This window comes from Chiloscyllium punctatum, chromosome 4 (assembly GCF_047496795.1).
Source record: "Chiloscyllium punctatum isolate Juve2018m chromosome 4, sChiPun1.3, whole genome shotgun sequence".
NCBI lineage: Eukaryota > Metazoa > Chordata > Chondrichthyes > Orectolobiformes > Hemiscylliidae > Chiloscyllium > Chiloscyllium punctatum.
This window is the reverse complement of record NC_092742.1, coordinates 69,979,866-69,996,413: the sequence shown is the minus strand read 5'-3', so window position 1 is coordinate 69,996,413 and position 16,548 is coordinate 69,979,866. Positions and strand designations below refer to the sequence as shown.

General features: G+C 38.7%; 1 protein-coding gene across 1 annotated transcript in view; it reads left to right on the top strand.

Moving 5' to 3' along the window:
* The window catches only part of opn6b (opsin 6, group member b), a 42,546-nt gene extending 26,714 nt beyond the window's left edge, over positions 1-15,832 (top strand). The window contains exons 4-7 of the mRNA XM_072567884.1: positions 386-485; positions 1,174-1,278; positions 12,768-12,991; positions 15,186-15,832. Of these exons, the coding sequence (XP_072423985.1) occupies positions 386-485; positions 1,174-1,278; positions 12,768-12,991; positions 15,186-15,620 (864 nt within the window). The 3' untranslated portion in view covers positions 15,621-15,832. The remainder of the gene's footprint in view (positions 1-385; positions 486-1,173; positions 1,279-12,767; positions 12,992-15,185) is intronic.
* Positions 15,833-16,548: the final 716 nt, after the last annotated feature.

Here is a 16,548-nt window from a genome sequence, read left to right as displayed (position 1 = left end):
TGGTTTGGAAAATGGAACATTAACAGTGGTGATAAACCTAGGTGTTTTACAGCCCTACTTTGAAATGCAATAAGAAAGTACATTTCTTTTACATCAAACTTGTTTTTGCATCAGTACAATTCCACAAGAATTGTCTGATTTGTTAAATATAGCCTGTAGTCATATTGAAAAAGTATCGATGTAACTTTGCAAAGCAATTTTAAACCGTTTGTGCTGGCATAGATTTTCCATCATGGAAAGCAACCTTGAATAAAGTATTTATTTGTGAAACTGAGTTAGTGTTTTGGCATTTGTCAAACTGCTACTCTGGGATTTAGTGGTTGCAAAGTTTCCTGGAAGTGTTTAGCTTGTGTGTTGTGGACTGACAAGTTTCTGTGTCCTTTAGGTGGATGGGATTTTGACTCTGCTGTTTGGTCTGAGCAGTATTAACACTTTGACAGCCATCAGCATCATCAGATACATTAAAGGCTGCAAACCGCATCAAGGTAAATCCTTCAGTGCCTCCACTAAACAGCATTACCTAGTCTAATATTAACTGTTAAATGTCCATAGTAGCACCTAGAATCATCAGAATAGCGTGATATATACGAGAGCTACTTCTGATAATCTTTACCTTGCAGACGTAGTGTGAATTCTAGTTGGTAGTACATTAAATTATTTTAAATAACATATCAAATTGAAACAGAGAATTTCAAAGAAATTTTCTAAGATGAACAAGAACATTTGGTGAAATTTTAAATTCAGCAAATTCAAAGTAGCAATATTATCTAACAACATAATCTTGCTCCAGGATATTGAACTACTTGCCAAAGTATTGCTACAGCAGATGCAGACATCTGGGCGGCACGGTAGCACAGTGGTTAGCACTGCTGCCTCACAGTGCCAGAGACCCACCTCAGGCATCTGTCTGTGTGGAGTTTGCACATTCTCCCCGTGTCTGCGTGGGTTTTCTCCGAGTGCTCCGGTTTTCTTCCACAGTCCAAAAATGTGCAGGCTAGGTTAATTGGCCATGCTAAATTGCCCATAGTGTTAGGTGAAGGAGTAAATGTGGGGGAATGGTTCTGGGTGGGTTGCTCTTCGGAGGGTCGGTCTGGACTTGTTGGGCTGAAGGGCCTGTTTCCACACTGTAAGTAATCTAATCTGACAGGAAATTGTTTTCTGGTCTCTCTACAGTTTACAGGATTAACAAATCTAATGTTATACTGGCCTTGTCTATTGTGTGGCTGGCAGCTCTTTTCTGGTCTGCAACACCTCTTCTAGGATGGGGCAGTTACGCAGGTGAGAACAGTGGGGGTGCAATGTTATGCTATGTTAAGATAACATGATGCTTGTTCACAGTACAACTATTTGCATTTGTACCCCATTGGAATTTATTCTTGAAAATATAGTGCTCACGTGCACAGGCAATTTTTGTGTACATAGTTTTGTTTGTGTTTTACTTTCTTATTGTGAAAAGGCAATTATGTTGTTGATGTATCAACATCCTGAAATTCTTTACCTAAAACCATATGAATCTTTTTGTACAGGCATGTTAGGAACAAAGGACTTCAGAGCAAGAATAGGCTGTTTGGCATTATGAGCCTGCTCTGCCACTCAGCATCATCATGACTGACCTGACTGTGATCTCAATTCCACTTTTCCATTTGCCCCTCTAACCCTTAACAGCTTTGTTGATCAGAAATCTAGGTAGAGTCATAGAGACATCCAGCATAGAAACAGACCCTTTGGTCCAACTCGTCCATGCTGACCAGATATCCTAACCTAATCTAGTCCCAGTTGCCAGCACTTGGCCCGCATCCCTCTAAACCATTCCTAGGCATATACCCATCCAGATGCCTTTTAAATGCTGTAATTGTAATAGCCTCCACCACTTCCTCTGGCAGCTCATTCTATACATATCTCACCCTCTGTGTGAAAAAGTTGTCCCTTAGGTCCCTTTTATATCTTTCCCCTCTCACCCTAAACCTATGCCCTCTTGTTCTGGACTCCCTCACCCCAGGGATAAGAACTTGTCTATTTACTCTATTCATGCCACTCAGAATTTTATAAACTTCTATAAAGTCACCCCTCAACCTACAACACTCCAGGGAAAATGGCCCCAGTTTATTCAGCTCCTCCAACCCTGGCAACATCCTTGTAAATCTTTTCTGAACCCTTTCAAGTTTCACAACATCCTTTCTACTGCAGGGAGACCAGAATTGCACACAATATCCCAAAACTGACCTAATCACTGAATTGCTTCAGTTGCCTGTTATACTTCGCACCCATATTCAGCTCCATTCACTTCAATGATACCAAATATCCAGCTGATGGTGAAACAGTCAGCTGAAGGGATACATAGTTCCTGTTCTTTTACCCAAGACAACTTCTAAGCAAATGAGTTTTAGAAATTAATTGCGAATACAAGTTAGGAAAAAGATAAGACTGAAGTTCCAGAGTTTTATTTTATAAAGACATACCTTTAACTGCTGGGATGGATAGAAGCATTTCAGGAAATAATATGAATGATAAAATTAAAGTCGTCTTTTACTTCCTACACTTACATTTGAATCTAAACCAATAAGGGTAAAATGCTGAGCTCTTATTTTCTCTGCTATAAAGATTGAATTCCATGAAGTCAGCCTGATTGTGGTTCCCATTTGATGTGTCAACGGTACCAACTTCCCAACAATTCAGTATTAACTAAGAGATTTGCTCTGAGGGAGCACTAAGGAAGCCCATTTTCCAGCATTGCATGATAACTTGACCAGTGGTACTCTTTACCCAGAGAGTGATTGGAATGTAGTTCTCACACTCCCAGGCTATAATTGAAATGAATAGCATGGATACGTTTAAGTTGAAACTTGATAACACATAAGGGTGAAGAGTACAGAAAGAGATGTTGTGCAAATGAAAAATATTAATGTGGATCCTGAACAGTGGGCTGAATCTTTTGAGCCAAATTGATTATTTCTGTGCCATAAATATTATATAATGTCACAGTATGGAGTAGTTTGCTGATATCTGTGACACACCTCACTGAATTCTGCTCTATTTCAGTATTTAACTCATTTTGCAGCTAATACTGACAAAAGACATATATATTTTGGGAAGTTATTTCCTGTCAGAGGAGTAAACTGACACCCAAGAGGATTCTGTAAAGAAGTATATTAAATACAATTAATAGCACAAATTTTTATGATCAACTTATTTTTCAAAAGTATTTTCAATCAATTATGCGAAGGATTAGTCTCTTTTTCCTTTGTTTATCTTACTCTTCTGTGAAGTGCTTTCCATATTAACAGCACTATATCAAATGCAGGTTGTTATTGTTACAATGACCCCTATGTTCTGCAAATTCATTATTGTGTAGGATATGGCCACTCAAATAATGTGCTCTAGAAGATAAGTATTTGTGGCATCTGTGTGTCTTCACAGTTCTACGCTGTGCCACAAAACATGACACTCAAATAGGAATTTTACTGTATTATAATTTCTGATCTATAGTCAATCTGGTTTATCCCCGGGATATATTTAAACAATTATATGATCTGGAATTGGCTTAGGAGTAATTTGACGCAGTAAAGAAAAAAAAAGTTCCCCTTCCCGGCACTGGTATTCTTTGCCAAAAGATTTTAATAAAACTTCACAAAAAGACAGACATTAAATACCACCCCACCAGGAAATGAATAATGGGGCAAAGTAATTTCCCACTTCATGTAAATACATTAGCAATAGGAGTTGGAGCATGTCACTTATTCCTTCAGTCCTGTTCCACCATTCAGCGTGATGTTGGCCAATCTTCTACCTTAACTCCATCTTCACTCACTATTCCCTTGATTCCAGATTTCGACAAAGCTATCAATCTCTGTCTTGAATATATTCCCTATCCTTACAACCTTCACATGTCCCATAGGACTTTCGTTACCCAAAATTCGACTGTCCAAAAATCAAAATGATCTGAAAAACAGATATTTTACTCTTAAGAGCTCAGAGTGCCAGAAATATGATTCAACCATTTGTTTATCTGTCCATAATCACCCCATACATACATCTATTCAGAAAACCAACAGTTTCAACAAGCTCCTGCAATCATTAGAATTTTTGATAATTGGAGCAAAAATATGGGTTTTCACATGGGTCCTAAGTTTTACAACTTTGATGTAATAAATTGAAATATATAGCTAGTTATATTGTTAGAAGGGAGGTCCAGTATCCTTTTTCTGACAGGTGGTGTGGTATTCTAATTTACAAGCTCTAGTTTGAGTGCATTGTACTGTTTAAGATCTATCTTCGCCTACTCTCCAGGCACAACGTTGTCTGTTCCACTGGCAAGATCATCCAAAATCCAGGAAAATCCAGTGTGGGCTCAGTCCTGGGGCTGCCAGATTTTGGATGTGAATCATTAAGTAACTTGTTGTAAATTGAAGTTATCTTTTGATAGTAACTTCAAATGTAGAAAGAAACAGATTTTGTGTTGCATAATTACGTCAGAAAGGGAATTCTGTGCTTCAATTTTTAATGTAAAATTAAATTATTAAAAAGGAAAATAAATATTACAATTGACTATGATTACAGACTCAAAGTGGCCTTAGTACTGTGTCATTAATATTGGTGTAGTGGCACGTCATTAGATCAGGAATCTTGAGACTCAGGTTAATGCCCTGGCAACATGAGTTACAGCCCCACCATGGTAGCTGGTGAGATTTAAGTTCAAATAATAAAATAAATCAGGAATTGAAAGGCAGCCTTGGGTAATGGTGACAATGAAACTAGTTTCAATTGTTAAAAATTAATGTCCTATAGGAAAGGAAACTACTATCCCTACCTGGTCTGATCTACGTGAGACTCCAGATGCACAGAAATCTGATTGTCTCTTAACTGTTCTCTGAAATAACCCAACAAGGCAATATGTTTCAAGGACAGTTGGGGAGGGACAGCAAAATTTAGTCTTGCCAACTACACTCTTAAACCATCAAAGATTGATGAAAGAAAATCCATGTATTTAGAATGCATAGGAAGAAATGTTATGTTTTTAAACCATTTTCTTTTATTTTGTTCTATTTTGCTATTTTTCTTTTTTCCACTTTGTTTCTTTACATTTTGTCTTTTTTTCTCCATGAACAAAATTCCATAACCACTGGTTTCCAGAAGAAGTTACACTGCCATACAGCCACTTGGAGAATTACATTTACACTGTTGTTCCTTAGACCTTCACAACTTTTTCGGTATAGCGTCTTATTTGGAGTGCCAGTACAGAATAATCATCATAAACTCAAATTCAATTACTATTCATAGAATCATAGAATCCCTATAGCGTGGAAACAGGCCATTTGGCCCAACAAGTCCACACTGACCCTCTGAACAGTAACCCACCCAGACCCAATTACCCTACTACTCTACATTTACCCCTAACTAATGCACCTAACCTAGAATCCCTGAATACTATGGGCAATTTAGCATGGCCAATTCACCTAACCTGTACATCTTTGGATTGTAGGAGGAAACCAGAGCACCTAAAGGAAACCCATGCAGACACAGGGAGAACATGCAAACTCCACACACATTCTTTTCTCTTGAGCTTGATTTTGACTTCTGAGATTATCCTCTGCTACAACTGGCATTGTGCACTAAACTTGTTGTTAACTCAAAACTTTTATCTGATTCTGCGTTAATGACAACTGCAAACCTGTGGTGGGCTGACAGTTTGGGACAATTGGATGATGTTACCTGAGTAACACTGTTGTGTTGTCTGGTTTATTCAGCTGGACAAGTAGGAACAGTTGGCACTTAAAGAAAATGAAAACGAAAAATAAGTGCATGCTCACAGGATGAAGTGTTGGTGATGCAATTACTGCTATGTAACTGATAATCTAAAGCCGCTGGGGTTGGACATAACTGTTTTGTTGTCAGCCGTAAAGTACCTTCAACGTGAGACAAGCACTTCATTTCTCATTTCTGCTTTCAGTTTATTGTAGCATCCAAAACAAAATTTCCCACTTGACCATTGACTGAGGCCAACTTCTATTTTACTTCGGCACACTGATCATAAATCTGCAATGATTAAGAGCCAGATTAATGTGGTAAAAACACAAAAGAAAGACTTGGAGTTACCGACCACAACCTCCCAAAGCAATTTTAAAGTGTTGTTACTCTTTCAATGTGGAAAAGATCAATGTTTGTAATTTGTTTGCAACTTTTATAATGCTTCCATTATCAAAAAAGGATGCTGTTTTTTCCCGTACATTTAAGTAAAGTTGTAAGAACCAGTTTGATGGTTTTATACTTCATCAGAAAACACATGATTGGAAATTGTAGGCATGCAGCTTGAGATGTTCTATACAAAAAGTGAGACATTTGAGAGCTTGCATACCTAACATTTCCTGAAATATGTTAACCCTAAACTCTCTGCTGTCAGTTCTAGATTAAACCTTATTAATAATATTGGAACCATTGAATCATTAAAAGATAACAGGACAAAAGGAGGCCATTTAGCCCATTGCTCCAGCTGAATACACTAGCTATTTATTCTAATCCCATTTTCCCACACCCAGTCTATAACTTTACAGGTTGCAACACTTCAAGCACAGATCCACATTCTTTCCAAAGGAAATTGAAGGTTTCTGCCTAAATCATCAAAGTGGGCAGCACGTCCAGATAATCACAGTTCTCTGGTGAAAAGGTTTTTCCTCATACCAGTTCTAATCTTTCCGAAAATTAATTTACATCTATGACCCTAGTAATTTACCTCTCCAGTAAAGGAAATGAGTCCATCCTATCCACTGTTATTTGTACAACTCAATTAAGTCACTCCTCCACCTTCTCTGCTCTCTAGCGACCCTAGTCTATCCAATTTTTATGGCATCTACAAATTTCCCAATCATGCCCCCACATCTAAGACTAAATTATTAATATATACCATAAACAGCAAGAAACCCAACACCAACAAGAACACCACTGGATACCGCTTTCAATTTGCAAAAGCATCTGTTAGTCAACCATTATCATTTGTTTCTTGTCACTGAACTCATTACATTCCTCTGTATCTCATGGGCTTTAATTTTTCTGTCCAGTCTGCCTTGTAGCAGCTTGTCCCATGCCTTACTAAAACCCATATAGACAACATCCACTACACTGCCCTCATCAGTCCTCCTTGTTACTTCCTCAGAAATTAAGTTCACTTCGTGAGACATGACATTTCTTAACAAAATTATGCCTATAATCCCAGGTTAATCCTTGCCTATCCAAATAACTGATAAAATTGGGCAGTGCTTCTTAGTATTGATCATAGTAATTTGCCCATCACTGAGCCCATTCGACCAGCCCATCATTTTTTGGTCTACACTTTGCTTCCTTTTTAAATAATGATACAACATTTGCTGCCCTTAATCCCTCTATTGGCCTGTTCTCGTGACAGCATGTCGACAACTTTCATAGTCCACGTTGGAAACCAGTAAGAATATTACAAGTATATATATGAATTTGGTGTGTTAATTAATAGGTTATGATAGAGACAGAATTTGACAAATTCATGAGATAGAGTCATAGACTCCTACAGCATGGAGACAGGCTCTTCAACCAAAATGTCCATCCACGCTAACTCAATTTCCCTGCACTTGGCTCAAATCCTTCTAAACCTTTCCTATCTAAATTGTATTGTCCAAATGTCTTTTAAATGTTGTTAATGTACCCCCCTCAACCCCTTCAGTTGGCAGCTCATTCCATGTATGTACCACCCTCTGTGTAAGAAAGTTGCCTCTCAGATTCCCATTTATTCTTTCCCCTCTAATCTTAAAATGATGCCCTCTTCTCTTGAACTTCCCAACCCTGGGAAAAAGACTAAGTGAATTCACCCTAAACATGCCTGACATAATCTTATACATTTCTATAAGATCCCCCTTCAATCTGCTATGCTCTAAAGGAAAAAGTCCCAGCTTGTCCAACCTCTTCCTATAACTCAGTCCCTTGATTCCTATCAACATCCTTATAAATATCTTCTGCACTCTTTCCAGTTTAATAATATTCTTCCAATAGCAAGGTGAACAAAACTGAACACAATATATTCAGTTCTGCGATAACACATTTTTAGACTGTTATTTGCAGAATGCGAACCATCCTTACCTGTATTGGCTATAACTCAATTTTTGGTTCCATTACTTTAGATGGCACAGCTATTGCACGATTCTCTTATAATGCAAGATTGCACAAGAATGTGATTATCGTGTTATATCAAAACTGACTGTACTCCAAGTGCAGCCTCACCAATGTCCTGTACAACTGCAATATAATTTCCAAAATTCTTTATCCAATGCCCTGACTGATGAAGGCCACTGTGCCAAAAGCATTCTTCACTGCACTATCTACCTGTGACTCCACTTTCAGAGAACCATGCACCTGAACTCCAAGGTCCCTCTGGTCCACTACACTCCTTAAAACCCTATCATTCACCATGAAACTCTTACCTTGATTTTACTTTCCAAAGTGCAAGACCTCACACTTATCTATATTAAACTCCATTTGCCAATCTTTAGCCCACATCCCTATCTGATCAAGGTTCTGCTGCAACTTCTGATAACCTTCCACACTGACCACGGTGCCACCTGCAAACTTACTAACCATGCCTTGTACATTCATATCCAAATCATTGATATGGATAACAAACAGCAATGGTCCCAGCACTGACCCTTAAGGTACACCACTAGTCACAGGCCTCCAGTCCAACAAGCATCCTTCCACTATTATCCTCTGCTTCCTGCCATCAAGCCAATTGTGTATCCAATTTGCCAGCTCTCCATGGATTCCATGCAACCTGACCTTCCAGAGCAGCCTATCATGAGAAACCTTATCAAAGGTCTTAATGAAATCCATATACATCACATCTACTGCCCTGCCCTCATCAACCTTCCTGGTCACTTCATCAAAGAACTCTAACATATTTGTGAGGCATGATCTCCCACTCACAAAGCCATGCTGAATATTCCTAATCAAATCCTGTCTTTCCAAATGCATGTATATCTTATCCCTCAGAATCTTCTCAAGTAAGTTACCTATCACAGATATCCTTTTTCTTTGCAGTCCTCCTTGAATATGGCCACAACATTTGCTACCTCCAGTCTTCTAGGACCTCACCCTTGGCTAACAATGATGCAAATATATCCACCAGGGCTCCTGCAATTTATTCTTGCAGGGTTCTTGGTTATATCTGGTCAAGACCAGGAGATTATCCACTTTCATAGATTCTAATACATCCAAGATCTCTCTACTATGATATGACTGTCCCTAAGATATCACCACTCACTTCCCCAAGTTCCCAAATCTTTATTTCTTCCTCCACGGAAAACATAGAAGAGAAATATTCATTGAGGTCCTTGCCCATCCCCTGTGGTTCCACAAGTACTTGTCAACTTTGGTCCTTGAGGGCCCCTATTCCCTATCTCTAGTTAATCTTTGTCCTTTAATATACTTCAAAAGTCTGTTTCGATTCACCATAATCTTCTCAGCCAAAGGTACCTTGTGCCCCCTTTTCACCCTCCTGATTTCCTTCTTCAGTAAACTCCTGTATTCCTTCGATGCTTCCAGGGGTTCCATTGATCCCAGCTCCCTGTACCTGAGCCATGCTTCCTTTTTTCTGATCAAATCCCCAATATCTCTTGTCATCCAGGATTCCCTACTGCTATCAACCTTGCCCTTCACCCTCACAGGAACATATAGGTCTTGAACATTAGCTATCTCACTTTTAAAGGCATCTGATTTGCCAGATGTCCCTTTACCTGCAAACAAACTACTCCAATCAACCCCTGCAAGCTCCAATCTGATTCACCTTGCCCCAGTTTCGAACTTGAACCTGTGAATTTGTTTTGTCCCTCTCCATATCCATTTTAAATATCCCCCAATGTCACCTCAGACAATGGCCTTGCCCAGTCTCCCAAGAGTAGATCAAGATTTGCCCCTTCCCAAGTAGGCCCCTCTACATACTGCTTGAGGAAACTTTCCTGAATACACTTAATAAATTTCACCCCATCTAAGCCCATAATGCTATGGCAGTCCCAGTCAATATTAGGAAAATTAAAATTCCCTACAACAACACTATTGCTCCTGCAAGTCTCCCCAGTCTCCCTGCATATTTGTTCCTCTAATTCCCATTGACTATTTGGGGGCCTATAATACATCAACACCCTCTTCTTATTTCTTAGATCCACCCACAAAGCCTTCAATTATTTCATCTCTGATTACTGCTGTGATACTCGCCTTAACCAAAAATGCAACTCCCCCTCCTCTCTTTCCACCACCTCTATCCCACCTAAAGCTGCCAGTCCTGTCCCTCCCTCAGCCATTTTTCTGTAATGGCTAAAATATCCCAGTCCAAAGTACCTATCCACACCCTGAGTTCAACAGCCTTCTGATAGCCTTCTTGCATCAAAATAAATGCAATTTAATACAACAGGCTTTCCTTGCTCTCTGTCATATTCCAGTCTGACCTGTCTCTTCAACATGTTTTTTCTGACGACTGTATCTCCTTCGAGCCTTGCACTTGCCTCCCTGCTGCTGAGGATGCTGCCCCTCCCTGCCAATCTAGCTTAACCCCTCTTGTAACACCAGCATATCTGCCTGCCAGGATATTGGTCCCCTTCCAGTTCAGGTGCAACCCATTCCTCTTAAACAGGTGACCTCTGCCTCAGAAAACATCCCAATGATCTAAAAGTCTGAATCCCGCCGCCCACACTGATTCTTTAGCCACACTTACATCTCCCATTTCCTCCTGTTCTTACCCTCATTAGCACGTGGAACTGGACATAATCTGGCAGTTACCACCATCGAGGCCCTGGTTTTCAACATTTTTCCAGCTCTCTATAGTCCATCTGAGGGACCTCATCCCTATTTCAACTGATGTTATTTGTGCCAATGTGCACAATGTCTTCTGGCTGCTCGCCCTCCTCATTGGGAATGTTCTGCAGCCGTTCTGAGACATCCTGGACCCTGGCTACTGGAAAGCAACACACCATCTGGATTCCTGTTTGCTGCCACAGAATCTCCTATCTGTCCCCCTAACTACTGAGTCTCCTCTCTAAGGTCCTGTTTACCTTTACTCTTTCCCGCTGTGCCCCAGAGCCAGTCGTAGTACCACAGCCTGGCTACTGCTGCTTTCCCCGAGCAGTCACCCTCCCAACAGAATATCAAAACAGAATACTTGTTTTCAAAGGGAATAGCCACAGGGGATTCCTGTACTCTCTGCCTACTCCCTTTACCTTTCCTGGTGGTCACCCAGCTACTCTCTGCCTGCACCTTAGTTGTGACCATCTCACTAAAACTCTTATCTGTGAAACGCTCAGCATTTTGGATGATCCTGAGGGCATCCAGCTCTAGCTCCAGCTTCCTAACACAGTGTCTCAGGAGCTGCTGGAGGAAAGATGTTTTTCAGCATTACAGATTAAAGCACTTGAAATGCAAAACTGAGCGATTGCACTTTCCCCTCCAGAGCAAGGCTGTAATGATTACTTGTGTTGTTAGTTCCATTGCAGAATGGTGTCTTGGATTCTGGAATGAAAAAGATTGGGACTAAAAGCTAAAAAATATGCAGAAGCGCAAAGTAATTTTTGTGCTGAAAATGCATAGCCTACACATGATTTTGAAACACTATAAATGTGTTGCTTACGAAAAATCAAAACATCAAATCCCTCTTTATCCTATTTGATCACCACAATATTGGCATCTCTTTGTATGGAACCCATTTTCTGCATCTTTCAGCCTGCTGTTCTGTTGTTTTTTCTTTGTCTCTGTGTCTGCTTCTGTGGATTGATATTCTTTTGGTTGTGAGATATTGGGTAGTTTGACTAGGAACGAAGGTGTCTGTTTAGGGGAATAAGTCACATTTCCTGGGGCTCCTGAAAGCAATCTGAAGCTTTAAAATGTGAAATAAAAGTCAAATGATGACCACAAGACCATCGTTCATTATCATAAAACCTCATCTTGTTCACTAATATCCTTTAGAAAAGAAAATTGCCATCCTTACCTGGTCTGGCCTACAGAGACAAAGAAAGACCAACAGACCCACAGCATTGTGGTTGATTCTTAACAGCCCCCAGGGCAATTGGGGATGGGCAATGATAGCTGGCTTAGCCAGTGCTGCACACATCCCGTGAATGAATTTTTAAAAAGTGACTCCAGACCAAAGCAATGTCGTCAACTCTTAACTGTCCCCTGAAGTAGCCAAAACAGCCAATTGGTTCATTCACAACAAATGCTGGCCTGGCCAGAGACACCCACATCCAGTATAAGAATAAGTCTTAAAATCTCCCTTCATTTCAATGCAATAGCTCACTCTGCTTTAAACGTGTCCCAATACGCCCTTGACCACCCCAATCTGTCCAGTAGAGTGAAAATAAGCATCCTTCCTATTGTACATAACAGAGTGAAATAATCTGTTTTAAAATTGTTATTTTGGCTGTTTTAGCAATTAATATACCTCCAAAATGTAAGTAGGTCCACTCATTTTCCTTATTAGATATATAGAGAACCATTGAATAGTTTCAGCACAGAAGGAATCCCTCCAGCCTGTTGTGCCTATGTAACTATTGTAGAAAGAAAATCTTACACCCATCTTTTTGAATTAATTGATAAGTACCGATAACTCAAAATTCCATGATGTTCAAGAGTAATTGCTTGCATAAAGTATTTTTTCAGTATCTGAGTTTTGATAAAGATTATTTGTGAATGAGAAAAGAAATCACTAATATTCCTGATTAATAACTTGCAATAGGTATTATGAATGTTCATTTGATCTATTACAGATCGCTTGTATGGCACATGTGAGATCGATTGGATACAGGCATCAGTCTCTATTGCCTACAAATCCTATGTTATCGGTATATTTCTCTGCTGTTTCTTCTTCCCTGTTTCAGTCATGATTTTCTCATATGTGTCCATAATAAAAATGATTAGATCCAGTCACAAATGTGTCAGAAGAGGAGAGATCAGTGAACACCAGCGTCATATTGAACGAGAAGTGACACGGGTAAGAGCTGTCATGAAGGCAAATTAATAGAGAAGAATGTGTAAATAGGATAAGAGATAAATTTAAAAGTCACACACACCAGGTTAAAGTCCAACAGTGTATTTGGAAGTAATAGCTTTCGGAGCGCTTTGTCCATCCCAGTCCAACACCGGCAACTCCACATCTCGGGTAAGAGTTAAACAAAGTAAGCAGCAAAGAGGTTGATAATGACGGGTTAACATTAAAATGACTTGGATAAGATCAAAACCTTCATGCAAGAACATAGGTACAGGAGCAACAATTAGCTATTGAGCCCCTCAAGCCAGCTCCATCTTTTGATAATATCATGGCTGATCTGATCTTTTGAGAATATCATGGCTGATCTTAAACTTACTTTCCTATCTGCTACTCATAACTTTAGACTTCTTTGCAGTTCAAAAGATTGTCTAAAACACTACTTAATATATTCAATGTGGTAGAGAATTTCAAACTTGTGAGAGATGAAATTCCCCCTCGGCTCCATCTTAAATGAAGCCTTATTTGAAATTGTGACTCCTACTTCTAGATTTTCTCATGAAGGAAAAACATCCACTCAGTGTTTGCACTGTTAAATCCCTCCAGAATTAACCTAATTAACTTGCTCCGACTGCTACCAATGCAAATGCAACTGTGAGGTGAGAGTGGAACATGGTCATTTATGTAACAAATAATATTTGGAATTTCTAGTGATATTAAAAGTAATGAAACAAAATAAATCCTCAAACAAGAATGTTTAGGAAAAGAGTTACTAAGAGATTGGGTTTGAAATCTTAGCTTGATTTTATTTGTTTGCCCTACCCAAAGGGATTAAAGCCGATTATAAATACCTTGATTGCCATACTGAAATCAGCATTACTGCTGGTTCATACCTGTATCACCCAGTTACTCAGTGAACATGCAGATTTTTTTTTCAAACCAACTGCTGACACATGTCATGCTACACCGCTAGAGGAGGTGAAACGTGTACCCAGGTCTTCTAAGTTAAAGGTAGAGACACTATTACTGTGCCACACAGCACCTCTCAGTGAATTGGTATGATGAGTAGCTGAATGGTATTGATCAGAATGGTTTCTGATTTGATGACTTATCTGTTTTAAGATCAACAGCCAGGATTGTCTTGTGGTTGCTGCTGCAGGCCTTCAGGTTTTTGATTCAGTAATGCTCCCTCCTTCCTCTAACTCAGCACCAATTACAATCATACCGTCATATTATTGGTGTTAGGGTTACTGATTTTCTTGATCTGTCTTAAAGACCTAAACTTGGGAATCTGATAGCAATTTCAAAATTTGTTAATGACATGAAACTTGAAAATATTGTGATCTGTGAACTGATAAAGACCTGAAGAAGACATGGACTTCAACAGATACATGGGAATTAAATTTAATGTAGAGAATTATGAAGCAATACACTTTGGAAGGAAGAACAAACTGTTCCATGTGGGTAGGGGAGGGGGTGGATGTTGGAGATGTGCGTGTGTGTTTAAGGAAGTCATTGAGGTAGTCATTGAGGCTGTTGTGTTTTATAAAGAGAGACAGAATCCAGAAAGTATGGTGAAACTTTATAAAACACTAGGCTTATCCTCACCTGGACTATTATGTCAAATTCTGGGGACCACATCTTAAAGGATAGAAATAGCACTCAAAACGCACAGGAGTGATCGGCAACTTTATTCCCAAAAGCCCTAAAGTACCTAGAAAAGGTCACTTTAGGCACCCAATCAGTGCAAGGTGAGATAGACAAACTCTATAAGGAACTGGTCTTCCAATTACACATTATGTCTCTCACATGCTTTTCCAATCACAGGCTGTTTCTCTTCCACGTTGAGCAGATGTGGTTGAGAACATGCAACTTCATGCAAGGGAAAGGTTTTACATTAAATATCTTTCACATTAGAACAGCCTCTACCAATTAATTCAATTAGAGCCCAGTTAACTGGAAAGCATAACATGATGTTTGAATTTATGCCACTAATATCATCAATTTTATTTATCATTCAAATATTATATACAACAAACCAACTGTGACTTACATAGTAAATTACAGCTCAAATTTGATAATGTTAATCTAAATGAATTAAGTGATCCATGCTACAGCATCAAGATTTACAAATTGAAATAGCAATACAAGTCTTTGTTTTTGCCTGCTATTATAGCAGCTGGTGTGCTTTATTTTACAGGTGTCTTTTGTTATCTGTTCAGCCTTCATTCTGGCTTGGTCCCCCTATGCAGTCATTTCCATGTGGTCAGCCTGTGGTTACAATGCACCAGCTATCACCAGTGTCCTCGCCTGTCTCATTGCCAAATCTGCCAGCTTCTACAACCCCATCATTTATTTTGGCATGAGCCCCAAGTTCCGCAAAGAGGTGCAAGCTCTCTTCCATTGCCGGCAAGAAAAGAATAATGAAAGCTATGTGAAACCTGAGAACCAGTCCAATGTGAAGAGCAAACTGGTAATTAGAAATCAGGCTGACAAGTACCAGAAATCTCTTCCTATAGCTAACATCCCAGAATGGAATGCAGACTTGGACAATACTGCACCCATCATAACTGTATCCTCTAACTTAGAAAAGAAACAGGCACCAGGACAGGAAGGTGAATCAGAACACCTTTAATTCTGGGTAATTGCAGTTTCAATCCCAGCTTGATTTTATAACCAGTGTACAATTATTTATTTGTATGGCGATTTATGGTTTATTAAAGCATTCTTGTTTAATATGAATATTGGTTTTCAATTCTGTGTCTGTGTAATAAACTTCATTTTGGATAATGTGACTAATTATTGGTAATAGTTGAAATTAGTTCTTTTGATCATCAAAAACTTTAATACAGCAAAAGTCAAAACCCTTCTATGGTATTTCATATTTAAGAGAAATCACAAAGACTGTTAACTTTAGAATTTTGTTTGTCACTTAATCACTGCTTTTCAGAAAGTTGTGTATTGTGAAAAATGCGTAGAATATTGTTTATTTTTGTTAGTTTTAGTATGGCTTTTGAAAAGCAAATTTCTTCTCAGCGTACTTGATGTTGTATTTGTCCAGCTTATTATGCTTTAATTTTATTTAGAAAAACCTTTTTACAAACGTAGTATTGATATGGCTTTCAATTGGATTACCGCATTCATTCAAACTATGTACTCAGTCTATATCATGAAAATAAAACAATGTTAAATACAATATTTATCAGTATTTTCATGTGTAAGGTGTTTATGAAAGCATACATCCCAATTATGTTTATACTTTACTGTGGAGGACTGGAGGTAGGGATAGGAATTCTAAATATAAATAATATCTTGTATTTAAGAAATAATCAATTATTCAGTTGAAGAAAATTAAACATATTATGGGAAAAATTATTTTTTCAATAGAATTTGTGGCCTTCTTAAATTTTATCAAAACAATCTCAATATTTCTTCTTCAGAAAGCATCACCTGAAAACTTCAGGGGGAAGTTTTTTGTTCAAACAGGAACTGTTCTACATATAAAAAAAACATATTTTAAAATATTTTAAATCTTTCAATCCATTTTTGCTCACAAACATTTT